The sequence below is a fragment of the Leucopleurus acutus genome, assembly GCF_964270905.1.
Source record: "Leucopleurus acutus genome assembly, chromosome: 1".
Classification (NCBI taxonomy): Eukaryota; Metazoa; Chordata; class Mammalia; order Artiodactyla; family Delphinidae; genus Leucopleurus; species Leucopleurus acutus.
Genome location: NC_139142.1, coordinates 4,681,729 through 4,709,577, shown reverse-complemented (window position 1 = coordinate 4,709,577; position 27,849 = coordinate 4,681,729). Strand labels below are relative to the sequence as shown.

Here is a 27,849-nt window from a genome sequence, read left to right as displayed (position 1 = left end):
TGGACACTTAGGTTGCTTCCATGCCTTGGCTATTGTAAATATTGCCACTATGAACATTGGGGTGCATGTATCTTTTCAAATTATGGTTTTCTCCGGATAAATGCCCGGGAGTGGGATTGCTGGATCATATGGTAACTCTATTTTTAGTCTTTTAAGGGACCTCCATACTGTTCTCCATAGTGGCTGCACCAATTTGCATTCCCATCAACAGTGTAGGAGGGGTCCCTTTTCGCCACACTCTCTGCAGCATTTATTATTTGTAGACCAACACTGCTTCACTTCTGACACTGTATGTGTGGGGTTTTCACACATCAAGCAGTTCTGCAGTACCAGCTGGGTGTTCTAAGTTTAACTCAATTCTGATGCTGTTTACCTGGAGATAGCATCAGATCCCACAGGTTAAGGGCTCTGTCCCACAAGGCTGTTCCTCCCCCTGCTTCAAATGCCAATCACAAATCCAGGTTATTACCTGGGCTTTAGACCAACTGGCTATTAATTGGAGGCTCCCATGCCCCCTTCCTGGGGTTCAGTTAATTTGATAGGAGAGCTTACGGAACTCAGGAAAGCAGATTATTACAAAGGATATTAAAGGATACAAATGAACGGCTAGAGGAGAAGATATCAAAGGCAGGGTCCAGAGGGTGCTGAGCGCAGGGGCTTCTGTTCTCATGTTTAGGTTGTGCGCCCCTCCCAGCTTGCGGATACATTCTCTCCACCCACCTGGAAGCTCTCCAACCCTGTCCTTTTGGGAGTTTATGGAGGCTTCATTAAAGAGGTGTGATTGAGTAAATCATTAGCCATTGGTGACTGAACTCAATACAGTAAGTCCGCTACGTACAAACGAGTTCCATTCCGAGAGCGCGTTCGTAAGTCCAATTTGTTCTTAAGTCCAACGGAGTTAGTCTAGGCACCCAACTAACATAATCGGCTATATAGTACTGTACTGTAATAGGTTTATAATACTTTGCACACAAGTAATACATAAAAAAACAAACACAATAAAACAGTTTTAACCTTACAGTATAGTACCTTGAAAGGTACAGTTGTCTAGTACAACAGCTGGCATACGGGGGCTGGCATCGAGTGAACAGGCAAGAAGAGTTACAGACTGGAGGAGGGAGAGGAGGTGGGAGATGGTAGAGCTGCAGGATCATCAGCAATAGGAGATGGAGGACCAGCTGCAATTTCACTCACGCCTGACGTCGATGGAATGCACGTTTGCATCTTTGAAAGTTCACAGCTTGAAGGTTCGTATGTAGGGGACTTACTGTATCAGCCTCTCTGCCCTCCTTGGAAGTTGAGGTCAAGGCTGTGGGTTGCAAGTTACAACCCTCTAATCACATGGTTGGTTCTCCAGGCAACCAGCCCTCACTCATCCTTAGGGGCTTTCCAAAAGTCACCTCATTAACATTAATTCAAGGGTAGTTGAAAGGGGCCTGTTATCAGTAACAAAAGACATCAGTTTCACTGTTATCACACAAAACTCTTTCAGGAAGTGAAGACCAGAGGCCAAGTATATATAACAAAGGATGCTTCCATTCCTCTTACACTTTGGAAATTCCAAGGGTTTTGAGAGCTATGAGCCAGAAACAGGGACGAAGACCAGATATATATTTCTTATTATATATCACAGGTTTCTTCATTAGTTACCTTTCTTTTAAGTCTTTTTTTTTTTATAGTGCTTACACTTCTCAGAGATATTATCATTTTCCCCTGTGAGTTCATCACTGTTTCCTTGGAACATTCCGTTGCCTCGGCCAGTCCTGCTGATTTATGCTGCAGATGAGTTTGGCCAGGACCTTAGTTGGGATGGAAGTTCCTTGGGGCAGAGGACCGTGGTATTATGGGCAAGGCTCAACCATTCCCTTTCCAAATGCTGAGATTTGAAAAACAAGGCCGTATCTGTCCCCTCTCTGTACCACTAATAATTCCTGTACTTTTTGAGTCCCAGTCTCTGCAGCAGAATAGCTTAACAAACATTCTGAACACCCAGTATGTACCAAGAATTGTGCTGGGTACAGGTGGTTATAAAAGATGAATAAAACATGGTAGCCCTTACCTAAAGGACAGTGATCTGTGACAACTATTGATAATGCTGTAAAATGCTGAAGAAACACAGCAGCAGGAATAATTTTCTCTGGGGGCCTAGAGGGCATTAGACACCTCACTGAAGAGAGGATATGTAAGTTGGGTCTTGAAGGACAAATCCAAGTTTGACTACAGTTGGTCATGAACCTTGCTAGTAGGTTTTCATAACATGTCAATGATGTTAACTAATTCTGTGTAGCCGTTTCTCTATCCTCTTTTTCTCTACTCCTAGAACACAAGGACCTACTGCTCAGAACACTTTGCCTCTTTTTAACACAAATTCTCATGGAAAGCCAGTATTACACAAGCAAAATTTTTTTCTGTATTTCTTAGTCAAAGACCCTTTTATGCTCAAATGTACCACTGAGGCAGAGTAGAAGAGTGGTTAGTCTGTTTAAAGAAAGGGAAACTAAAATCCACAGAAAGTGACTTCCCCAAGCCACACAGCAACTAGATCTTAACTAGATCTCCTGAGTAAGGTGTCTTTTAGTATAGCTTCCTGATTCGTTGTCAACCATTCTGCTTCCTTTTGGGATCTAGCCCCATGGAAAACACCTCCTTCAAGTCAATATGGTGGTGGTTTATTGAACATGATCAAGGGCCAAATGCTTTAGCATTTAATATCCTGTGTGAGATTTGGTGCCCTTCTCTTTCATTTGTTCATTCATACATTCATTCGTGCAATTAACATGTACCCTGTACCTACTATATCCTAAACAGTATACTAGGTGCTGAGCTCAATTCATAGGAACACATTATAGGGTGCTACCTTAAACGACATTTCTTAACTCTCTCACTAAATTGCTCTTCAAGTGTCAACAGCCCCTATCCTGTTTTTCCAATACTTTCTATTTCCCTGACACAGTTGATGTAGGAATTGGTGGTGTACCTGCAGCCCATAGTTATTAATATAACCAGTCCTTTCATTGAACAGATGAGGAAGCCAGGGTCGAAAGTGAGGAAGTGAATGCCCAGGGACATACAGCGTGCCAATAATAAAGCATGGGCTGGAGTCCATGTCTCATAACACCCTGTTCATAAATCTTGCCACATTTCTTGCTCCCTCTCATAATCCTACTCAAGTGCTGTATTAAGCCAGATGGTAGAGTTTTTAAAAAATGCCCCCCAAAGATTCACTCTTACCTGTGACCTACTTATTGAAACCAAGAAGAAGCAGTAGTAACATGTTTGGAGGACAGAGGAAATGAAGGATGAAAGTGAAAGGCACATTTCTCACAGTGAGGATATTTACAGTGAAACTAATATCTTTAGGAAATGCTCAGGAAATGAAAAAGAATACCCTTTGGTACTTTAATAATCATAATCAACTTCTGCTTCTGGCCATGACAGAGTATTTGTAATAGGCTTGTCATCTTGGCAAAAACAACTGTGAAACTGAACAAAATATACAAAATTCCGAAATATATGAAGGATATTGAAACTCAGACAAAATATTAAATTCTGGCTGTTTTCAGGCATTGAACAGGCAGCACAGTACTCTGATCTTTGAGTGGAGAAACGCACATGATAAGCCCCACAATGGCTCTAGCTTTCTACCTGGAGTCTCTTTCTGGTCTTGGCACAGAATGGTGGAACCCAAGCTAAAAGTTGATCTTAGTGAGCGGAAGAGTCAGTTGTTGGAATTCCAAGCTACTGAAATAGCTGGATGTTGCAGGGCAAGGAAATAGGGAAGAGGAAGCCATGTTGAGTTTTGTGTAGGGAATTCACTTTGGGTTGTTGGCTAAGGGCTGGCTGTGCATGAGTAGAATGGCACTCTCCGTGAGACCTAGCACAGATTCCCTTCTGTAGGGCTAAGAGCTGAATGATGATGCCAGAGGTCATGCAGTGCTGGGAAATGCTGGAGATCCCTGTCCACCTGAATGAAGAGACCTCACTGAGCAGCACCTAGGCATTCAGTTGAGACCCCAGAACAGCTACGCATTAGGAGTAAGGACTATGCCCTTGAGTAAGGGACATACCCTAGGGCTAAATCAAAATGGAAGTAGAACTTAAGAAAGAATTAATCCAAGCTTGTTAACAATAAAAGGACATGCCAATAATTTACCTAACTGCCAGGACAAACTCAATACCTTTAAAGGAAGACAGCATAGCCGAGACTGTGCAGTGTATCATAACTGCAGTGTATCATAACGGGAGAGAAATTATATAGAGAGGATTATATGAATGACGGCTGACTTCTCATCAGATACCATGGATGCCAGAAGACAGTAGAACAACATTTTTAAGGTGCTGAAAGGGAAAGAAAAAAATCTCAGAATTCTCTATTCAGAAAAAAAAGTGCCTTTAAGTATGTAAGCAAAATGAAGACATTTTTCAGATAAAAGAAGAGTAAGAGAATTTATTGCCGGCATACCTGATGTACAAGAAATGCTATTGGCAGTTCCTCAGGCTGAAGAAAAAGGATGCCAGGCAACTCAGACGTTTATGAAAGGATGAAGAATACTGGGAAGGATAAATATATATGGGTAAATAGAAAAGACTTTTTTCCATAATTAAAAAATACAAACACACATACAGCGTTCTATTGAGATTATATAATGCATAGGACTACTATACCATTAAGGGTGGGAGTGGATTTATGCAGTTATAAAGTTCTTACATTTTACATGAAGTGTACAATATTAATTCTAAGTATACTGTACGAAGTTAAGAATGTATATTTTAATCCCTAGAAAGACGTCTAAAAAGTAATGTAAAGAGGAATATCTAAAAAGTCAATAGAAAAATTAAAATGGAATTCTAAAGGGTATTTAGTTTACCCAAAAGAATGCAGGAAAGGCACAACAGGGGAACCAAAAACAAATGCGATAAACAGAAAAGTAGCAAAATGGTAGATCTCTACCCAATCATATCAATAAGTTAAATGTAAACGGGCTAAATATTCCAATTAAAAGGTAGAGATAGGGCTTCCCTGGCGGCACAGTGCTTAAGAATCTGCCTGCCAATGCAGGGGACACAGGTTTGAGCCCTGGTCCGAGAAGATCGCACATGCCGCGGAGCAACTAAGCCTGTGCGCCACAACTGCTGAGCCTGCGCTGTGGAGCCCATGAGCCACAACTACTGAAGCCTGCGCACCTAGAGCCCGTGCTCTGCAACAAGAGAAGCCACCGCAATAAGAAGCCCGCACACCACAATGAAAAGTAGCCCTGCTCGCCACAACTAGGGAAAGCCCGTGCACAGCAGCAAAGACCCAACACAGCCAAAAATAAATAAATATATAAAATAAAATAAAATGAATAAAATCTATCTTAAAAAAAAAGGTAGGGATGGATATGTTCATTAACTTACTTGTGGTGATTATTTCATAACATACATGTATATCATGAGCCAAGGAGTACAGGTAGCCTCTAGAATCTGAAAAAAAGGCCAGGAAGTTCTTCTCCTTTAGAGCCTCCAGAAGAGACTGTATCACTTCCAACAACTTGAGTTGAGCCCAGTGAGGCCATGAGATCTATGTCAGATGGCTGGCCTACTATTATCTTACAAAACTAAGGTAATAAATTTGTGTTGTTACAAGCCGTAAGTTTGTGGTAATTTGTTATAGCAGCAGTGGAAAACCAATAAGGATGGAAGAAGATATACTAGGTAAATAGTAAGAATAAGAAAGTTCCAATGGCTACATTAATATCAGATAAAGTAACCTTAAAGACAAAGAGTGTTACCAGCAATAAAGAGGGGCATTTCATACTGATCAAAGGGTCAGTTCATCCGGAAGATAGAATAGTCTTAAAAATATATGTACCTAACAAGAGCTTCAAAATACATAAAATAAAAATTGGCAGAAATACAAATCCACAATCATGTTTGGAGATTTGCCGCTCCACGGCATGTGGGATCCTCCTGGACTGGGGCACGAACCCGTGTCCCCTGCATCGGCAGGCGGACTCAAACACTGCGCCACCAGGGAAGCCCATGTTTGGAGATTTTAACACCTTTGTCTCAGCAATTGATACAACAATTAGACAAAAATAAATCAACAATGACAGCAAACCAATAAAGACATAAGATCCGAACCACACTTTTTTTTTTTCTTTTAATTCATTTATGGCTGCGTTGGGTCTTCGTTGCTGCATGCAGGCTTTCTCTAGTTGTAGTGAGAGGGGGCTACTCTTCGTTGCTGTGCGCGGGCTTCTCATTGTGGTGGCTTCTCGTTGCGGAGCACGGGCTCTAGGTGCACGGACTTCCGTAGTTGTGGCACGTGGGCTCAGTAGTTGTGGCTCACGGGCTCTAGAGCACAGGTTCAGTAGTTGTGGCACACGGGCTTAGTTGCTCTGCGGCATGTGGGATCTTCCCAGACCGGGGCTCAAACCCGTGTCTCCTGCATTGGCAGGCGAATTCTTAACCACTGTGCCAACAGGGAAGCCCCGAACCACACTTTTAACCACCTTGACTTAATTGACATTTTTAGAAAAATGCACCCAGTTTCAGAACACATCTTCTGACTACCTGCTGGACCATCAAACAAGTCTCAGTAAATTTAAAAGGACTGCAGTCATACCAGGAAGAACCAAAGAAGAAATTCTAAGTATGTTCTTTGACCACAGTAGAATTAAATTAGAAATAAATAATAATAACAGAGGTAAGATAACACCAGATATTTGGAAATTAAACAAAATATTTCTCAATAATCTATGGATAAAAGAAGTCAGGGAAAAATAGAAAATATTTTGAACTAAGAGAAAATGAAAACCACAATATGTCAAAGTTTGTGGTTTGCAACCTGAAGCTGTGCTTAAAGGGAGATGCGTATCTTTGAAATCCTTTGAAAATGCACTTTCAGCCTTCAGCTCTCACTGCCTGTGCTTTCAGCTCTCTAGTTAGAAGTGATCTTTCTTTTGTACTGTTCTCGGTGTAGCTGTTTTCCACTATATCAGTACTAACATCTAAACACATCAACTTGCTAACCTGTCAGTCTCTTCCTTTCTAACCCGCAAAAACCCTTTAAGGACAAGTAACTGCTCTTCCCATCGATGTTTTGTCTCTAGTTTCTAGCACAGTGCATGACACTTGGTGGGTCCTCAGTCAATTTTGAATGAAAGATTGGGAATGGACCTTATCTTCATGAGGACCCTGTGGAGACAAGCAAACTAAGAATTATTAGCCCCATTTTACAGTTGAGAAAACAGAAGCCCAGGTTCCCTTAATGAGCCAGTGACAAGGCCAGGTTTCCATCATTCCTCAGAAATTTTCCTTTCGGGTCCTAAGTTGCTGACACAAACGTCACCATTAGTGAGAAGCGTCTCCCCAACAGAATTATAGAATTTATACCGGGGTAAAACTAAAGCCTTCACCAGCTGTAACCTCATCATGTTGTCTTTTATTCTCTGGAGGATGGGCCAGGGCACCTTTCCGTGAATGCTTGTAGGAAGCCCTCGGCGCTGGGCCTCGGCGTCCTGACCGGTGAGGGAGTCTGGCCCTTGACCTTTCAAAACGCCCTGCCCGGCTGCGACCTCATCCCGGCCCTGCAGAAAGCGCTGGAGCTGGAGGCTGCAGCCTGGCGCTTTCAGGCAGCCCACGCTGGTGGGTCTGTGCACCACGAGCTCTGTTTCTCTATTTTCTACCTAGGTTTCAGTTCTCAACTGGGGTTTGTTTCTCCGTTGCCTCTGGTTCAGCTTCCTTTTCCTGTTTGGTTTTAAGTAGAGTCTAAAAATCAAGTTGCTGCCTTCCGAGGGTCTGTGCCCTCTGATCAGCTGGCCTGGTGGGAATACAGGACTTACCTCCTCGGGTTCCCTGTGCTACAGACGTGCAGCCATGGCCACAGTGTGAGTACGGGGACCAGAGGGGACAGAGGGACGTCAGAGGAGACCAAGAATCACGGGGACTCTAGAGATCCCCCCAGATCCCCTGGGGGTACTGATGGGGAGACCGAGGACCCAGAGGGCAGAGGACTCTCTCACAGTCACACAGCAGGTTATGATGGAGCCTGCCCACTCCGTCTGCTGGCCTGTCCACTACGCTGGCCTGTGTCTCTGGGTGCCTGTCATCTTTAATGGCTTTTGTGTGTGTGTCAGAATCACTTCCTCAGCAGTCAGATGCCTGCCTCGGAGGGTAGAGGGGGCTCTGAACTATCTGAGGGGACTGGGGCTTGGCTGAGAGATGCTGTGGACAGGTCCTGGCTCTTCTCTCAGAATGACCTGAAGGCATCAGGGGGTTTTCTCTGAATGCTGGGCACAGAAGGAGGAGCTGGGGTGCCTTCTGTACAAGTTGAGACCTCGTGGGCTGTCACAGCAGAACCCTGACCTTCTGCTTGAGAGACTTGGGACTGACTTTAGACCGCGGATCACTTAGGCTGCTGCGGTTTAGCACATGTGTGGGCACCAGCCGGTCTGTGTCCTGAGCTGGTCATTGTGAGCGCCCTTTCCAAAGGTGCGATTACAATTCAGACGTGATTTGCCCCTGCCCTGCGACCCCGTACAATACTGTGGCTCGTAGGACAGAGCTTCATCCTCTGGGATTTGGGGCATTGACTTGATCGACTCACTGCAGCTGTGCGTCTCAGCATAAATTATAATCCCTGCCCTTAAAAATTACTTCACAGTTCCCAAACTGCTGTTTCACCAGTTTTCTTGATTCTTTCAACCGTGTTGGGTGGTTAGCTCAGGAAGGGGGCATCACTGCTGTTCTGTGGGCGAGGAGGCCTGGCCTCTGATCGGCTGTGGCCCTCGCTCAGGGTTGCATGGCTGGTTGAGGAGGGACTGGAAGGAGAACCACCCAGAACAGCTGCGTCCAGCGTTTCTCCCAGGATGCAACACGGGCTCTCTAGGAGCATTTTGCAGGGAGTTATGACAGCTGACACACAGTAAGTGGGGCCCGTCCGATGCTTCTGGTCGGCAGGGGAGCTTTGGAGAGGGCGGCGCTCTCGCGCCATGGCGCGGCCTTGGGCAGGCTGCCGGAGCCCCTTCCTCCGGGCGCTGGCAGCTCTCAAGGCCAGGGCCGCAGTTGGCCTTCCCTGCTCCTTTGCAGCCGGTTTTCTATCATCCTTGAGCTCTAGAGGACTTGTGGGTGGAGCTGCAGCAAACAAGACTTTCCGTTTCAAAGGCTCGTTAGCTTCCAAAGCGGGCAGGCGCCAAAGTCATTACCTGCCGAAAACTACACTGAAAAGCTGAGTGTACTCTATCCTGTCAACTACTGACTGCAGAAAATAGTATCAGAAGTAAACCAGGAGGGAGCAAAGCAGTTCTTAAAAGTCTTTTAAAGTTGTAGAAATCTTAGGAGTTTCCATCTTGAAAGCAGGTAGAGACCATCTACAGTAGATCACCTGGGTTAGTGGTGCTTCAGGCATCTTACCCTCCACTTCAACCAGATCCACTCTCTTTTATCTTTTTAAAGTACTCCTCGATATTTCTTTGAGGAAAGAAGTTGTATTGTTGCTGGTGATGATGATTTTGAAATCTGAAAACTACTTATTTAGTCCAGCTCTGAGGTATACACAGTTGGGGAAATTGAGGCCCAGAGCTGGGGCAGAACTTGTTCTTTGGTGAGTGAGTTAGTGGTCCAGCCAAACCAAAACCCAGGTTCTCTGCACCCACCCTCCCCGTACCAGGCTGCCTGCGCTCACGGTGCCAGCGGGACGGCACATACAGCAGCTGTGAGAGCCGTAGACGGTTTGCTTTCCACATGCTGACATAACAGAGATGTGATCGCTGGATTCCTAGGTCACCGTGGTTCCTGTGGTGGGGATGGAAAAGGCCTTCCCATCATGAAAGCGGGTCAGTCCCAGTTCCGGCCATCCATCAGTCAAGAAACATTTTCTGAGCACTCAACCCTGGGCTGGGACCGGGGAGTTCTCTTGAGCACGTGCCGGCGTACAGCACGCTCTCTCGGGCATGATTTCATTTAATGCCTACGGCGATCCTGAAGGTGGCAGGTATTGCTTTTATTGTTCCCACTTCATAGTGGAAGAAACCACGGTAGAGAGGCAGGGAGTAAGTTGCCCAGGAAGTGAGAGACCCAGGCTGGAGCGGGCCTCCTGATGCAGACGCTCTGCACTCCTGCCCCTGAGCTGGTCGAGTGGGAAGGCGGCGTTCTCAGGAATGAAGGAATCACAGGGCCTTAGTCCGGTGCAGTGTAGACCATGGTGAGTGTAGACAGGAGGCACGGCAGGAGTTGAGAAGTCGGGGGCTGCCAGGAGGTACTTCAGGGAGAAAGTGGGGTCTCAGGTAGACTCGAAGGATAGGGGTGAGTTGTATTTTTATTTTTATTTTTTATTTTTATTTTTGGCTGCTCTGGGTCTTAATTGCAGCATGAGGGATCTTCGTTGTGCCATGTGGGATCTTTTTAGTTGCAGCATGCCGGCTCTTAGTTGCGGCATGCGAACTCTTAGTTGCAGCATGCATGCGGGATCCAGTTCCTGACCAGGGATTGAACCTGGGCCCCCTGCATTGGGAGTGCAGAGTCTTACCCACTGGACCACCAGGGAAGTCCCAGGGATGAGTTTTAAAAGGGACCGAGGGGCTGCTCTCGGTGGCAGGGAGACAGGGACTGCACTAGGGGCAGTAGGAAGCGGGCGCACGGTCGAAAAATCGTGGAGAAGCGGAAAGCCCAGCTAGAGCGACGGCAGAGGCGGCGCCCTGCTCACGCCCGCTGCAGCCTTCACCCCCCGACCTGCGCGAGGGCACGAGGCAGCCACGCCAGACCTGAGCATGAAAATATGAGGAGGGGCCACACGGGGGTGGACAGCGAGGGGAAAGACCCTGAGACGGGAACGGCTTGGTGCATCCAAAGGTCAGGAAAAGAACGGGGAGGCTGAAGCGACATAAGGGGAGAGTGAAGGGAGGTGGGGCGGAGGGGCAGCCAGGCCTCATCACGCAGAGCCTGGGAGCCCGGAAGGAGTCCAGGCTGTGTCTGTCGTGTCACGAGAAGCCTTTGGAGGGGGTTACGCAAGGGGAAAGACATCCGACAGAGCTTCAAGAAAAGTCACTCTGGTCACTGAGTGGATAAGGGTCTGTAGCGCGACAAGAATGGAGGTAGGAAGGCGTCAGGGAGGCTGCTGCCGTCACGCAGGTGACAGGCCACGGTTGGGACCAGTGATGGAGCCAGTGGCATAGCAGGAGAGTGGCCGGATTTGGGAGGTGCTGTGGAGGTCTAGCCTCTGGGACTGCCCGCTGGATCCAGGGTGGTGTGAAGGAGGGAAGTGAATCAAACCCAACTCGGGCGGACTCGGGGAAGGCCGGGTGCAAGCCTGTGTACTGGCTGGGTCGGTGGGGGTCAAGCCGGTGCAGGACGGCTTCCAGGGAGTGTTGGCTGAACGAGGCTGCACGAAGCGGGAGCTCAGCGCGCCACGGCAGCGGGAGGACCGCACGCGTCAGTGATGCGTCTGACCCTTCCTGGTGCAGCCGGGTAATTCCAGCCCCTTCCCTCGTCTCCCTCTTGTCCTTACCGTGCTTGCTTGGTTGGTTTTCTAATGCACTTGTCACCTTCTGACATATTACATGACTTTTTAGTTTGTTGTTTGTCATCTGTCTCCACCCCACAAGGATGTAAGTTCAAAAGTGGAGGGTTTTTTGTGTTTTGCTGACTAGGGTATCCTCAGTGCCTAAAACAGTGCCCAGCAATACACATTTATTAACTTACTGGAATTAATTAAGTACTTTCGTTACGATACTGGAGATGGCTGGGCCACTGACGCTGCCAGCGGAGCTCCGCAGTGTGGCCTGTTGGAGCAGCGGCCAGGAGAGCAGATGTTCCGTGTGTTCTCAGCTCGTGATGGAGCCAGGGCTCCCTGTGCGACCAGTCGGTAGTCAGCTGCCCAGGCACAGCAGTCACCACTTATTCCACAGCCCTTCAGAGCTTGAATAAGTAAACGTGGAAGAAGTTCCACGGCCTGGCCACCCCACGGTGCCCCCCAGCCCACACCCTTGCCTCTGCCACAGGGTTTGGAAGACAGTCTCTAAGGGCAGCTGGTGTTTCCTTTGACGTCTTGTCCTCACAGGCGAGTGTGAGTCCTGGAAGCTCACAGCCAAACGAGCCCTCAGAGAGCATGCTGTGCGTTTGCTGTCCCGGGATGTGTAGCCCAGTCATTTGAAGACGTCTTGAAACTTTGCTGTCTTCTTCTATTCAAAGAATCCAGTGTGTCTGCAGTGGAGAAACACTCCCATAACGACTCTAAGTTCTTCTCATGGGAGTGTGTTGTGTTCCCTGGGCTTCCTGAGGCAGGAGATGGTTGAGAGCTAGTCTAGACTTTGACACCTGAACCCTTAAAAGAGAAAAGTAGCAGCAGTACCCTTTTCTGAGTGTTCCATGCCAAGCACTGTGCTAATTATATTGGCGGGACTCGACATAGTTGTGCTTGGCCCTCGTCCTCGGAGGTGTTGCGTTGCTGTTCCCATCTCACTGGCAGGACAGGGGTCGGCAACGGCAGCTTGCTTGCTCCGGGCCACACTGGTATCACTTGGCAGAGTTGGGCTTTGAAGCCAGGTCTCGTGTGTTTTCAGAAGCTAAGCTTAGCTGTAGCCTCTCGAAGGAACTTGCCCAGAATGGCCGTCAGAGTTAGAATCAAGGCTCCTAATCTCTGTCTTTCTTTGTAGTCTCCGATTTTCCACCGTTAGTACCACGGGAGACGGGAGACCTCCTCAGCCCTCCTGTGGCGCCCACGCTTCTCTCCGTCAGTCATCTGTTCATTCACCACCTCCCCTCCCAGCCTAGAGCTGTTCATGGGCAGGGTCTGCGTCCGCCCCCATGGCCAGGGGATGGCACACACTCATTCTGATGCGAATCTGAGCCGAACTGCCCCGCCGATAATCAGGGGTGTCAGCCGAGGCGCAGCCGGGTCTCATTCCCAGGCGATTGATTAACTTACCCTCGGGGATGCGCGTACCGCCCCAGTCCTTGGCCCAGCCAGATCTCTACAGCGGTCCCAAGGCCGTGTTGAAACCTGTTCGACTCCCACAAGTGGTCAGAGGCACAGACTCTGGGGACACAGGCATAGAGTGGAATTTAAATACGTTTGAAGTTGGAGCAGTCCTCGTGTGCACATGGCCTGTCAGGTGGCTCCCCAAGGGAAGGGCTGCGTCGGTGGCCTCGAGAGAAAGTGTGGGAAGGGGTTGAGACAGGATCAGTCTAAGGATGTCAGGCCCTCTCAGCAGTTGGTTGGAGTGTTTGTTCCAGATTCCACTAGACTTCACAGAGAAGTGGAGCCAGCTGTCCAGGCATCCGGGACACTGGCATCAGAGCAGAGAAAAGGCAAACAGTCTTTTTTTTTTTTTTTTTTTTTTGCAGTACGCGGGCCTCTCACTGCCGTGGCCTCTCCCGTTGCGGAGCACAGGCTCCGGACGCGCAGGCCCAGCGGCCATGGCTCACGGGCCCAGCCGCTCCGCGGCATGTGGGATCTTCCCGGACCAGGGCACGAACCCGTGTCCCCTGCATCGGCAGGCGGACTCTCAACCACTGCGCCACCAGGGAAGCCCTGGCAAACAGTCTTGACCGCACATGACGTGGCAGTCTGGCTCTCACAACCAACTTGGGTAGAAGAAAAGATATTTGGGTTTGATACCAAATTTGTTCTTCACTTACCCAAAGCCTTTCTTTAATTCTAACACTCACAAAAATGGGGCTTAGTCACCATTTGAGATTATGCGTGTTATTCTGTGCGGATCTAATTTATTGTTTTCATTACTGTAATGCAGCAGTTCTCAAAATGTGATCAGAAGACCTACCCTTTTAGGGGTCTGTGAGTCAAAACTATATTTGTAATAATACTGAGACATTATTTGCCTTTTTCACTCTCATGAGTGCAAAGTGGAATTTTCCAGAGGCTTACATGACATGTGTTGACATTGTCACGGTGACAGCCAAGGAAGTGTATACTTGTGTTTTTAAAAATTCTTAGTTTTAATTTCAAATATGGTAAATACAGATAGACTTAATCTCCATAAACAGAAGCTTTTTGGCACCCTCAATAATTTTTTAAAATTTATTGAAGTATAGTTGATTTACAGTTGTGTTAATTTCTGCTGTACAGCAAAGGGATTCAGTTATACATGTATATACATTCTTTTTCATATTCTTCTCAATTATGGTTTATCACAGGATATTGAATATAGTTCCCTGTGCTATACACTAGGACCTTGTCGTTCATCCATCCTATACATAACTAGTTTGCATCTGCTAATCCCAAACTCCCACTCCATCCTTCCCCCACCCCCACCTCCTTTGGCAACCACAGGTCTGTTCTCTGTGTCTGTGAGTCTGTTTCTGTTTTGTGAATAAGTTCATTTGTGTCATATTTTAGAGTCCACGTGTAAGTGATATCATATGGTATTTGTCTTTCTCTTTCTGACTTACTTCGCTTAGTAGGATCATCTCTAGATCCATCTATGTTGCTGCAGAGGGCATTGTTTCATTCTTTTTTATGGCTGAGTAATATTCCATTGTATACACGTACCATCTCTTCTTTATCCATTCATCTGTTGATGGACATTTAGATTGCTTCCATGTCTTGGCTATTGTAAATAGTGCTGCTGTGAACCTAGGGGTGCGTGTATCTTTTTGAATTATAGTTTTGTCCAGATATACGCCCAGGAGTGGGATTGCAGGATCATATGGTAGTTCTATTTTTAGTTTTTTGAGGAACCTCCATACTGTTTTCCATAGTGGCTGCACCAATTTACATTCCCGCCAGCAGTGTAGGAGGGGTCCCTTTTCTCCACACCCTCCCCAGCATTTGTTATCTGTAGACTTTTTAGTGATGGCCGTTCTGACTGGTGTGAGGTGGTACCTCACTGTAGTTTTGATTTGCATTTCTGTACTAATTAGCTGCCATCTCCAGTAGTTTACACGGGCATACAGGGGTCCTGAGACCAAAACAGTTTGAGAACCGCTTCTGTAACATAGTCCGTTATGTGACTGTGCTATGAAAGACACGCACGGAATTGGTAGAAGCCGCTGGTTCAGGGGGGTGGCTCCCACCGGTCGAGAGGAGGGCACTGGGATGCAGGGGCCTCTCCAGCTGAACAGCTTTCTGAGATGACATCACATTTCCTGGCCTGAGTGGTGGGATCATGGGAACCGACTTCTCACAGGCGTGAACTGTTTTCAGAATAACATTTTCAGTTTAGAACAAAACACCAAAGCTGTAGGCATGAACTGTTTCAGAATACACATTTTAAGTTTAGATGAAAACACCAAACCTGTTTCAGGCCTGTTTCCATTAAGAGGAAAAAAGGTCACCCTAGAGGGGATTTACTCATTACGGAGAAGAAAGGCACCTTTCCATTGGAGACATCTGGCGTCTGCTCCCGTAGACAGGCTTGCCTCTGCAAGAGGAGGCACCTGCGTGTGCTGCCCCATGTGATGTGGTAGGATACATGCCCACTACCACCTGTGTTGTGTTCTTCCTGTTTACCCTGAATTCAGTCACGAGGAAACAGTCCAGGATGCAGACGGCCTCCGACACAATTGGCCTGATCTCTTCACACACACACAAATCAGTATCAGTGAAAAACAGGAAAAAAATAGGCCCTAACATTCTAGCTTAAAAGAGAGTAAGCAGACCACACAACCAAATGTAATGCATGAGCGGATCCTAGATCTATAAAAAATCAAAACATTTTGGGGAAACTTGGGTAACTTTTAATATGGGCTCTGTATTGGATCTATTAGTGAATTACTAATTTTCTTAGATGTAATAATGGTGTTTAAGTTATACATCAGAACGTCCTTATTTTAAAGAAATGTAAAAACCTTAGGATTGATGTATCATGATATCTGGAACTGTCAAATGGTTCAGAAAAAAAATGACATAAAAAAGAGAAAACTTGCATGTGGTAAAATGCTTTATTCAGGAGGCGGAGAAGCCCTGTCATGTCGCAGAAAGCGGTCTGCAGTCTAGTCCCGGCCTCCCGCATATTAGCTGTGGGACGTTGGTAAGCTTGCCCCCTTCACTTGGCCTGACTCCTCCATCTAAAGAGTTCCTTACGAATGTTTCTGGGCTCTGACAGGGCTGTGTTTCCATCCCTGATCCTTGGTCCCTGGATTGGGATGCGGTGCCAGTACGCCTGGTGCGGGCTCCCTGGTTCCCCTGGAATGCGTGCGTGTTGAGAAGTAACGGGAGGCCCAGGGTGATGGCCAGGAGCACCAGGCACTCTGCCCGAGACGCACGCACCCCCACCCTGGGCCAGACGCGCCAGGCTCCCCTTCTGCTGCGGGCGCGCTGCACCCCTGGAGTGCCGTGGGCTGCGCGCGCGCCTTCCCTTGATGGCGCAGACTGTGGCTTCTGTTCAACACACGGTCTGCTTTCTAAGGACCAGGCGTGGGGATATATTTGGTTCGTAGTCAGGACTCAGTGAAAGGGGTGTGTTCTTGGTTTATTTGTTAAATTAATGCGGGAAGAGAAAGCAGTGGTGGCCTGATCTCAGGTGGGTCGTGACCCCCTCCCCACCCCACCCCACCCCAAAGAATCCTCGAAGGCTGAGAAGCATGATGCCTGGCAGAACTGGGCACACTCAGAAGCAAGCATGTATTCAGAGATAATTACTGAGCAATCCAGCAGCTCCCAGTTATTGGAGCTACAGAGATGAACATCTTTAAAGCAACCACAAAAAACCTGCCTCGTGGGGGAGAGAGAAAATCAGCAGACCTTCAGGACAGTGGCAGTGAATGGATAGGTGTTTCCTGAAGGCAGTGGCACTGAGCTGAGAAAGGTGAGATGCAAACTGTGGATGTAGGAAAGAGAAGTTGTCTTGAACAAGGGACATACTGGCTCAAGTAAACAGCACGTCTGCATGAGGTAAGACTTGAGGTGAAGCCAGTGTGAGGCGCCTTCTGTATCCACGTTGGAGCTGCCCTTACCCCTTATTCTTTTAACCTCCAAGGAGAAAACTAAGGTCGGGGGCTCCTGAGTGTGACCTGGAGAGCCACCCTGGGCGTTCAGGTGGCAGCGTGCAGGCTGTTGGGTCCTGCCTTTGCCGGGAGCCCCAGGGCGGAGGCTTGCCCACTGGGGGCACAGGCTGTGCTGCCGGGGCATCTCCCACGCCGGGTCTCTGAACCCTGCTTTGCCACTTACTCTCCTGAGTGCCTGCCCCTGGGAGGGTGATGGCCCACCCCACGGAGAAGGTGCTGGGTAGCTTTCCTTCTCGCCACTTACTGTACCTGCCACTGTTCTGCAGGTCTGTCTGGCCGGGTATCACATGTCTCAGCTTGACGGAAGAGAAAACGAGAGCTAGAGAGGTAGCGGCTGGGAGCAGGGAGTGGTGCCAGCTCATATCAGCTTACATCAGCCAGACTCACATTCACTGGGTGTTCATTGGGCGCTTAATCCCGCGATAGTTATTGTGGAGAGGGAGGAAGCTCCCAGTAGGGTAACCACTCACTCTGCTCTGCCCGGGACCATCCATCCTGCTCTTAGCGCTGAGTGTCCTGCCCCACCTCCCGGGAAACGCCTCACTCCCAGGCACACCTGGATTCCTGGTCCTGCTGGGGCGACAAGATACGCCTTCAGGACAGAGTGTGATGAGTTGTTCTGTCTGAAGGGAGTGACCGAGCTGGGCATTGGGTTGAGCCCGTGCTGGCGGGGAGGGTGAGGTGTGATCCAGGCGACAGAGTGCGCTCCTAGGCTGACCCTCCAGAGGACCCCGAGAGGGCAGCCTGCACCCTCCCAGAGCCGCGGGTCTGTGTCTGCAGCTGGCCTCCTGGGAGCCTCCCTCTCCTTAGGCCCACCCTCAGCGCTGCGGTCTCCTGACTCTCAGATCCCAGGCCGCGGTGATCTGACGGTGCTCTGTAACCGAGACTTATTCAGCCGCTCCTCTCTCTGAGGATTAACGGACCCGGATTGTAGACGGAATGTTCCCACGGGCACGCGGTCATAAATGCACTTATTCACAGTTAGAGAGTCACGTATTCAACAGTTCGTAGTGTCAGCAGCACACAAGGGAGCAGATTTACGAAGGGGAAAGCAATAGAGCCCCTGCCTTCAAGGAGCGCACCTTCTTAATGGGGCAGACGGATGCTGATGCAGATGCTGAGAAGCAGGACAGACAGGTGAGAGCTTTGGTGAGAGGCAGAGACGAGCACAGTGCTGCGGGGGCTGGTTCTTCGCACAGGCCCAAGCTCACCCCTGGGCTTAGTTTTCCAATGAGCCTCTCTTCGTTGGCCCTGTTGTTCTCTGTCCCCTTTTGGCTTTGTACCTTTTTGCTTACTTTATGAAACTACACTCTGTCCTTCAAATTTTTGTGGTAAATGCCTGGAAAAGCCCCGAAAGGTATTTGTAGAGTGGAAAGGATTCCACATTCACTGCGCACAGGGAAGAGCGTGGCCAGGACGGGGTGTCGCTGCAAGCCCGAGAGAGGTTCGGAGACCTCATTCCCGGTCACGTAGGGAGCGGTGGGGCGGGAGTCCACCAGCTGGTGGGACATGGAAGCTGCGCTTTTCCAGAAGGAATAGACAGAAGCGGAGGTGGAGACTGACTTCAGGCTACTTTCACTGTGTTTTCCCGTGTATTAGTTTTATCCACAGTGTATCAGTGGTTTCTTTTGTCAAGTCCAGGAATATCTGTGAGTATGTTTCACAGTTATATGCAGAAAGTTTGGGGTGTGTTTGCGCTTTTTCTTTTTAAGTGAGAGATTTCAACAGGGATTCAGCAGTGGTCTCTGACGTATAGCCTAGAGGAGTTAACTGCTGAACCAGTGACAAGACACTGACTGCTGACCTGGGGCTGGGCTTATGGGCCAGCACGAACGCATGGCTGTCTGAGGGGGGCCCTGAGGTCAGACTAGCCTTGTACAGATGAGGAAACTGAGGCCCAGAGGATGCCATCTTCCTCCTCTAAGGTTCTGACAGAAGAGCTGTCCCAGCTTTCTTAGTGTATGTCTCACCTGCCACTGGGAGGGAAGTTACAGCCTTGACTATTCTGCTGGGCCCACAAATACCCATACAAAAGCCCCAAATGAGACTGGAATTGGACTGCTAGCTCTGCAAGAGCCTTCTCCTGGGAGAGAAACTGCTTGTATCTGCAGCTCAGAGCAGCCTGTTAGGTCCCGGGGGGCAAAAGTCCATCAGCCTGGCAGCTCAGCACCATGTGGAACAAACCAAATGGCATATTGGACTGATTCCCACTGGTCAGCGGTTGTTTGCTCACGTGAAGGCAGCCTGTCCGAGATGAGCCCTCAGGAGGACCAGCTTTGGTGCAAGTTGTGTAGGGCCAGGGCTGGGGGAGGGAGGGGTAGCGATAGTCCTTCTCAGTTTAGTAAAGGGCATTTTGTATGTATGTGTTTAGAAAATAGTTCAGTCGTTCTGATATTTGTCTACCAAATTAACTTTCCTCAGAAAACTGATTTAGACAAATGAAGTGTCTGGTGCCTGTGAAATAACGCGTGTAGTGTAGAGTTTGCATATTCATCCCAATGGAGGTGTCGAGAAGACAGTGAATTTATGGCGCTCAGAGGCACTGTCTAGGCTGGAGAGGAATCAAGAGTTTACTAAAACAAAACACAAGACAAAATTTTCATAACTAGGTGTGGTGATGGATGTTAACTAGACTTACTGTGGTGATCATTTTGCAATATATATAAATATTGAATCATTGTGTTACACACCTGAAGCTAATATAATGTTACATGTCAATTACATCTCAGTAAAAATAAAAAATAATAAAATGCTGACTCCTGCAAAACAAAACAAAAATCCCGAAGGGATAATAAGACGAATCTTAAGTAAACACGTATTTTCTTGCACTTAGGGTTTGTTAGTGGTGATAAAATAAGCAGAGGTACACAAGCACTATTCAAATGGGAACAAAAATAGGGATTTTTGATTAACCACAAGTTCAATTTGAACCTAAACTGCTAAAGAAAACCCCCCAAAAAAAACACAAAAAGGGAGCCTGTGGCTATGATTACAACTTTAAAAAGTGGTTGATGTCAAAGCACCTAGCAGGGGCAAGCACAGCGGGGGGTCCGTTGCTGTATCATGTCCGTTGAACAGCCCCGAGAGCTGTATGTGGTGCCCCAGGTGGGCTCTGCACACAGTGCGCTGTCCTGGCCTCGCTGGCTGCTGGCCGCCCCCGCCCGGAATCCCACATCCCCTTCCTGAACCCGCCTGGGGTTGAGAGCTCTTCAGCTTTAAACCCACACCGCGGTTTCTTCAGAAAGTCTCCCCTGTTCCCTCAGTCCCTCCAGGCTGAGGAAGGTGTGTAATTATTTGTCTTATTTCCTGAGTAGCTGTGAGCAGAGACTGTCAGATTCATCTCTGCATCACTAAATGTTTTTTGACTCACTGGCATCTGTGCTTGTCAGACGAAGGCCAGAGTATCATACCCAGATCCTAAGAGAACATGTGACAGGTGGTGACTCACTGGGGTGGCACAGGGGCCTGTCGCTGTGTTGTGTGAATGGTGGATGGCAGAGCCAAGGTGCTCCTTCAGTTGTCCACTAGACTGGCAGAGCTGTCCAGAGCCCCTTTGTGCCTCTGGAGGGCGGGGAGTGGGCTGACCCTCAGGACAAGGACAGCTCAAACCGTTTCACAACAGACAGGCTGCTTTGGAGAGCAGAGTTCCCCGCTGCCAGCAGTTCCATTCAGAGGCTCGGCGCGCTCTTCGGGCTGCTTTAGGAGGTGTGCTGTGTTGAGTAGGAGAGGGGCTAGGTCCTCTCCAGAGCTCTCTTCACAGGGAGCAGTCCTCAGGCCCCTGCTGTCTGCCGGGTTCTGGAGATAGTGGAGAATGCGACCCGTGTCCCTGCCCTCGGGGAGCCTGCACCGTGCAGGCTGTGTTACTTTGGGTCTTCCAAAAGCAGACACCAAGTCCCCCAGGACGGTTAGATTCCAGAGATTTATCAGGTCAGTGAAGGATGGAGGGAGTGGAGAGGCCCAGAGAGCCTCAGGCCAAGGTGCAGGTCTGACGTCTGCAGAAGAAGGGGCGAGAAGGACTGAGGAGGAAGCGTCTCAGCCCACAGCACAGTTCTGAGACAATCTGGGCCTGGCTGATGAGGTTTCCCCTGGGGAGGAGCCCTGCATGGGCCAGCCATCCCTGCCACCACTGAGTCATTGGCAGACAGTGGCCCAGAGAATGTGGCCTCTGTGCAGACGTGGTGGGCATCCAGAGGGCAGCAGCTGGGACCACTGGTCAGCTCTGCTCCAGAACAGGCTCGTTTGAAGGTGATCAGAAGGGCGGCACTCCACGGCCTTCACACAGGGGCTCTACCACACGGTTCCTTCCTGGCTTGCCCCCCCAGAGGCATCTCAAGGGCTTCTGTGCCACGTGCCAGTAAGCGCTACGCCTGGGGTTTTGGCTCAGATCCCTCTGACTTGATCGAGTCTGTGCTTTGTTACCTAACACTGTGCCGCGTCTCAGGGTCTCTCCCAGCTCCTGAGCCAGCATTCAGAACACACACCTACTTGCCCACTGTCACCATGAGCGCCTACGTGCGTGAGTAGCAGTAAGTGACACAACTTAGCCCGGAACTTGATTAGTAATTAGTTTACATTGGTGTGGGGCTCTGACTTGATCTGAACCAAGGTCTAATTCTGTGTACAGTTTACTCTGATTCCTACCTTCGACTTCATGAGGACAGGGCCCCAAAGACTCAGCTAGGGGAGCGGCAACTCCTCCTAATATTCTCGTAGAAGATACATGGTTTCGGGCTCCAGAGCTCAGAGAAGGCAAAGCATAGTGCTGTGTTTGGTCTTCCTTTTGTTTTTCTTTTTTCTCCCTGCCAGTATGATATGGCTGTCTTCTGGGGAAGCCCATGCCTGCTCGGCTCATCACTGATTTCCCCTTAATTATTTGTTGAATGAATAATGAATTATGAGAAAAAAGATGTAGCACAATTGCACAACAAAACCCACATAATTCACTCCCAGTACACGTGTCCACAGAGGGAGCCTCAGCACAGGGTGTGGACGGCTGGCGTCCAGTGCACCCCAGACTCCTGCACCCTCGGGCAGAGCTGAGGGGCCAGCAGAAGGATTGAGATGGAGCAGCGTAGGCCTGGAGCGGGTCTGAGAGCGCCGGCACGCGAAGTCGTTAGCCGGACAGCCATCAAATGTACGTAGGGATTCGTGTAACGTGAGGTGAGGGGATGTGTACGGACAGGTTTGTGTGTGCACATACCCAGAATCGTTGCTAAGGTGGTGACCATCTGTACGTGTCTCCTCCGCCGTCTTGGAGTCGTAGGGGAGCCGGGTCCCGGGGAAGCTCAGCCCACAGGAGCCCTCAGGCAGGCTGCCTCGGCCAAGCTGAGGTTTCCAGGTCCCTGAGGGCCAGTCTCCTGAAAACCATCGTTTTGTCACCTGGTGACCGCTGGGACTGGGGAGAGAACTTCTCCGAATATTTGGTTTCCCTGCCCTCTTAGAGGTGGTGAAGGGAACGGACTGGGACTTTCTCCTGACTGCTTGGTCTCCTCATCACGATCATCACAACTACACTTTCACTTCTTTATAACTTGGCGCCGACTTGCTGGGCTTTAACTTTCCGTTTCTACTTCTTCAGCCTCCCTTTCTGCTAACAGCCACTCCTCGCTGCTGTTGGTGTGCCTACCTTTGAAAACCACGTCTTACCTTTTTTTTTTTTTTGCGGTACGCGGGCCTCTCACTGCTGTGGCCTCTCCCGTTGCGGAGCACAGGCTCCGGACGCGCAGGCTCAGCGGCCATGGCTCACGGGCCCAGCCGCTCCGTGGCATGTGGGATCCTCCCGGACCGGGGCACAAACCCGTGTCCCCTGCATCGGCAGGCGGACTCTCAACCACTGTGCCACCAGGGAAGCCCGTCTTACCTTTTTAATTGGGGGATTCTAATATACTAGAGACTGAGAAAGTAAATGTTTAAGATTATTAGGCTTATATGTAAATGAAGAGGCCGGTGGGCTCTGGGAGACTTGCCCTGCGTGCTGTGGCGGGAGTTGCAGTGTGCTGACTTCAGTCATGACTATCTTCTCTCTCCGGGTGCTTCTTTTGCTTCTTCCCTCGTTTTCTGTCACGTGCTGAACAGGGGAGTTTGCTTGGAAATGTCTCCATTGAAGCAGGGTGGACCATCTATTCATTTTGATTTTCATCACTCTGTTCTTCAGAAGATCACCTAATCATGTTATTGTCTACATAGCATGTGTGAAGCCACACTGTCGTGCTATCATAAACTGAGCGTTTTGTTGGATGTTGTGGAGAATATTATCTATATCATGTATTCTAGAGTCAGACAGAACAGGTTGGAAATCCCAGATAAAGTCGCTGAGTCCCTATGTGAATTTGTATAAATCTTTCCAAGTCTCTGAGCCACTCTCTTGTCATCTACAAAATGGGGGAAATGAATGGCTGCTTCATAAGTTGCGAAGCTTATGTGCTTTAGTGCATTGTCTTATTCAACACCATGCCTAGAACATCGTGGACAGTTGGCAAATTATAGCTGTAATTCCTTTCTAATTCAAGCACCTTTTCCCCTGAAAGTGAAGCTGGGAGTCTCTTCCATGCTATCAAAAACTTTGGCATAGAACCTCCTGTCCACTCCCCCTGGTCTTTGGAGAGTCAAAACTTATCACCGCACAGAGCGGCCCTTCCACAGACAGTTGGAAGCTCTGACAACTAGGAAGTTCCTTTGTGTCAAGCGGCAGTTGGCCTCTGTTTCAGAAAAGGACAAAGCCAGCATCCATCCCTTGTAACTGAGGCTGACGCTTAACGCTTTCTCTTGGTCTGCAGCGAACAGAGTATCTGCCAAGCCCGGGCTTCCGTGATGGTCTACGATGACACCAGTAAGAAGTGGGTACCAATCAAGCCTGGCCAGCAGGGATTCAGCCGGATCAACATCTACCACAACACTGCCAGCAACACCTTCAGAGTCGTCGGAGTCAAGCTTCAGGATCAGCAGGTGAGTGCTGGGGTGACAGGCCGTCCCCACACGCACCCCTCACACACACGCACCCCTCACACACACACACACACACACCTCACACACACACACCCCTCACACACACGCACCCCGCACACACACGCACCCCTCACACACACACACACCTCACACACACACACACACACACCCCTCACACACACACACACCTCACACACACACACACCCCTCACACACAACTCACACACACCAGACACACACAAAACCTCAGACACACCTCACTTCACACACCCACACCTCACACACACACACACCCCTCACACACAACTCACACACACCAGACACACACAAAACCTCAGACACACCTCACTTCACACACCCACACCTCACACACACACACCACACACACACACAACTCACACACCACACACAAAACCTCAGACACACCTCACTTCACACACTCACACACACACACACCCCTCACACACACACACCCCTCACACACACACACCTCACACACAACTCACACACACCACACACACACAAAACCTCAGACACACCTCACTTCACACACCACACACACACACAGACACACACACACACCTCACACACCACACACACACACCACACACACACAAAACCTCAGACACACCTCACTTCACACACCTCACACCTCACACACACGCACAACTCACACACACCACACACACACACACCACACACACACAAAACCTCAGGCACACCTCACTTCATACACCCACACACACACACATCTCACACACCACACACACACACACACACACACACACACTGGTGGAAAATGGTCAGAGAACAACAAGGTCACGATTTAGAGTCAAAGGTCTGGGTTCAGTGTCTGGCTCTGTTCTCATACTCCAAGGTGTAAGACCTTGAGCAAACTATCTTTTCTGAACTTCATTTTTCACAGCTGTCTTACACAGGCAGTGATCCACACCCTGCCTACCTCACTGTGTTATTGTCATATTAGAATATAAATAAAATAATAGATGTGAAACAGCTTTGAAAAATATATTGTACAAATGTGTTAGTATTCTCTGCCTGCATACCCATAAGTAATATAGCTGTGAAGATTTTGGGTCCACCAACCCCCTAAGTCTTACTTTGGGGGGAATATCAAGATGATTTAAAGAGTCTGGGATCATTCTCCTCCATAATAGTACATCCTGGAAAAATCAGATGAGATAGTTCGTGAGTGTACCTGGTAAGTACCTGTGCCAATAAATACAAGGTAAGTCCACATATGTCCGCGGTAGTCGTGTACAAATAACTCAGACAGAGTGAGCTGATGTGTCGTGGACTGAAATAGAGACGTGGAGAAAGGGCTCGTGTGGCTTCACCACAGCGACTCTGTTAGGACCTCAGGCTCTCCCCCCAGCTCTCTTCTTAGAGATGGACAAGGACGTTTTTCAGCAGTGAAATCAACAGATCTGTAGTTCAGCGTTTATGAACACCTCTGCCTTAAATAGGCAGCCCTTGTCAGTCAGCCCTGGGCTGAGCTGAGCAGCAGGTTTGCTGCTATCTTTGCAAGAATCATCGTGTTCTCAAATAGGAAGGAGAACAGAAACTGAGGACTCTGTTTTTAGCGTGTTGCCTATTGAATGGGTTTCTGCTTTTGCCAAAATAGTCCTATTAGATTTCAGATTCTTGTGGCTAAAAGGGACCTCCTCACTTCAGAACCCCTGATCAGAGGTGGTCCTTCTGACCTGGAACTCTGGGTACCTTCAGGGGCATCCCTGTCCCTTGTTGATGAGCCTTACGGATAGGCAGGTTATTCTAAAAACCTTCTAGAAGCTGCTTCCCTGTTCTTCTAGTTCACTGATTCTGGCTCTGCCTTTTAGAGGCACACTGCACCATACGCTGCAGGATTTATAACACCTTTAGCCCCAACTATAGTGACAACCAAAAACATCTCACACATTTCCCTGACAGCCAGGGCAGTTCCACCCTGGTACTCGCCTTTGACATAAGGCGCATTATCTCAGGCAGTTCCTGAATCATAGTGGGTGTTCCCTAAGTGGCTGCTTTTATTATGACAAGTTTTCCATTCTCTTCATGCCTCTTGGTTGCCCTGCAGGGCACACTAGGAAGATACCATGGTGTGTGGGAACCAACGTGAACCTGGTTCTTGGAAGCCTCAGCTTCCTTCAGAGGAAAGCACGTGTTGGGGCTCGTTTGGGAGGAGACCTTTGCTGCATTCAGGGAGGGACTGGCAGCCGTCCTCAGTGATCTCCTGTGGAAACTCAGAGAGACTCTGTTGCCTCAAACTTAGAGATCTTCTGGGACCTGATGGAGAAGTTACCAACATAGCCTTCCAGCTGGAATTACACATTCCTCAGACAGGCTCCTGGAACATGGTTGCAACTCTGCCCAGGTGGGTGGGACACATTAGCCAGGAACACAAAAGAGATTCTCAGTAAACCAAGGTATTAGAGAAAGTGGCAGGAAACCTGGTCCATAATAACTTTTATGGACCCAGGAGAAAATACGGATTTTCACAGATCTGATTTCCAGTCAGTATGGATTACAAGGTCAAACATCTTAAGAGAGACAGAGATTCCTGGTCTTATAACCAGAGGGGGATATCTTACATGTTCAGTGCTCTCTATGGCTTACAGAGCACTCTTCATGTTTATTATTTCAGTCCCCCAGTAACCCCATGAGGATAATGGTATAAGAATTGTCTCCCCCGTTTTGCTAATAGGTGGACATAAAACCAGGTGATCATTTGTGGGGAAAAGGACTGGTAAGTTATAGTATCATTAGCCAGGGTCTAACCTGAATCTCACATCAAAGGTGAAGAAACCAAAAGATGTTTAGTTGAGAAGGAGTTATGGCCACTAAAAATGTTAGTGACTCTCAGGCTGAATTAATAGAAGTAGAGGCCCAGAAGGAGGGATTTTATAGTCGTGCTCTGCTCTGCACTGGTTGTACTTTCCCGTGAATGTTGGGACCAAATCTGAGTGCCGTAAATGAAATCTGTAAGGAGGAGGGCGTCCAAACTGGTGAGAGGTCTGAAAGCAGCATTACTATGTGGAACAGTTGAAGAAGTAGCAAGAGATATTTACTTGGAGGAGAGAAAAACGGAAAGGGGCATGGCCACAGTTTTCAAATCTCTGAAGAGCTCCTTCTCCATGTGGAGGAGAAATCTTACTTTTTCTGTGAAGCCCTGAGAGCAGAACTAGGAATACTGCGTGGGTACTACGATGGAGACGATTGAAACTCCATAAAAGGAAGAGCTTTCTTAGAAGCACACTACGGAAGAGGGACTGTGTTGCTTTGTGAGCCCACGAGCCAGCAGGCCATTTGGTAAGCATCCTGGGAAGAATGTCCCATCACTGGGTGGACATTTGGATGAGACCACAGAGGCCTTTGCCAACCTGTAGATCCTGGGAGTTTTAGACCCAGGTGAACATGTGGGTCAGGAAGACCATTCCCCACCATCAGCTTTTTCTGTAAAGGGCTCTTGACTCTTCTTACTCAGAAGCCTCAGAAACCTGTTAGACAGTATTTGGAGTTACAAGGTCTTCCTTGAAGAGAACCGGAAAACACTCCCACTTGTTCCTACACTTCCCAAAATAAAACATGTGCAAACATTGTTAATTGTGGGCTCTTACACAAGAAGTGTGACCTTTTAAAATAAGTTTTACCTCAATGAGGTACCACCTCACACTGGTCACAATGGCCATCATCAAAAAATCTACAAACAGTAAATGCTGGAGACGGTGTGGAGAAAAGGGAGCCCTCTTACACTGCTGGTGGGAATGCGAATTGGTACAGCCACTATGGAGAACAGTATGGTGGTTCCTTAAAAAACTAAAAATAGAACTACCATACGACCCAGCAATCCCACTACTGGGCATATACCCTGAGAAAACCATAATTCAAAAAGAGTCATGTACCAAAATGTTCATTGCAGCTCTATTTACAATAGCCAGGACA

The 27,849-nt window shown here is 48.5% G+C and overlaps 1 protein-coding gene across 2 annotated transcripts in view; it reads left to right on the top strand.

Moving 5' to 3' along the window:
- EVL (Enah/Vasp-like) overlaps positions 1 to 27,849 on the top strand; it is a 164,446-nt gene that overhangs the window by 77,015 nt on the left and 59,582 nt on the right. For both annotated transcript variants that reach the window (XM_082839594.1, XM_082839593.1), the window contains exon 2: positions 23,724 to 23,892. In XM_082839594.1, coding sequence (XP_082695720.1) covers positions 23,724 to 23,892 — 169 coding nt within the window. The remainder of the gene's footprint in view (positions 1 to 23,723; positions 23,893 to 27,849) is intronic.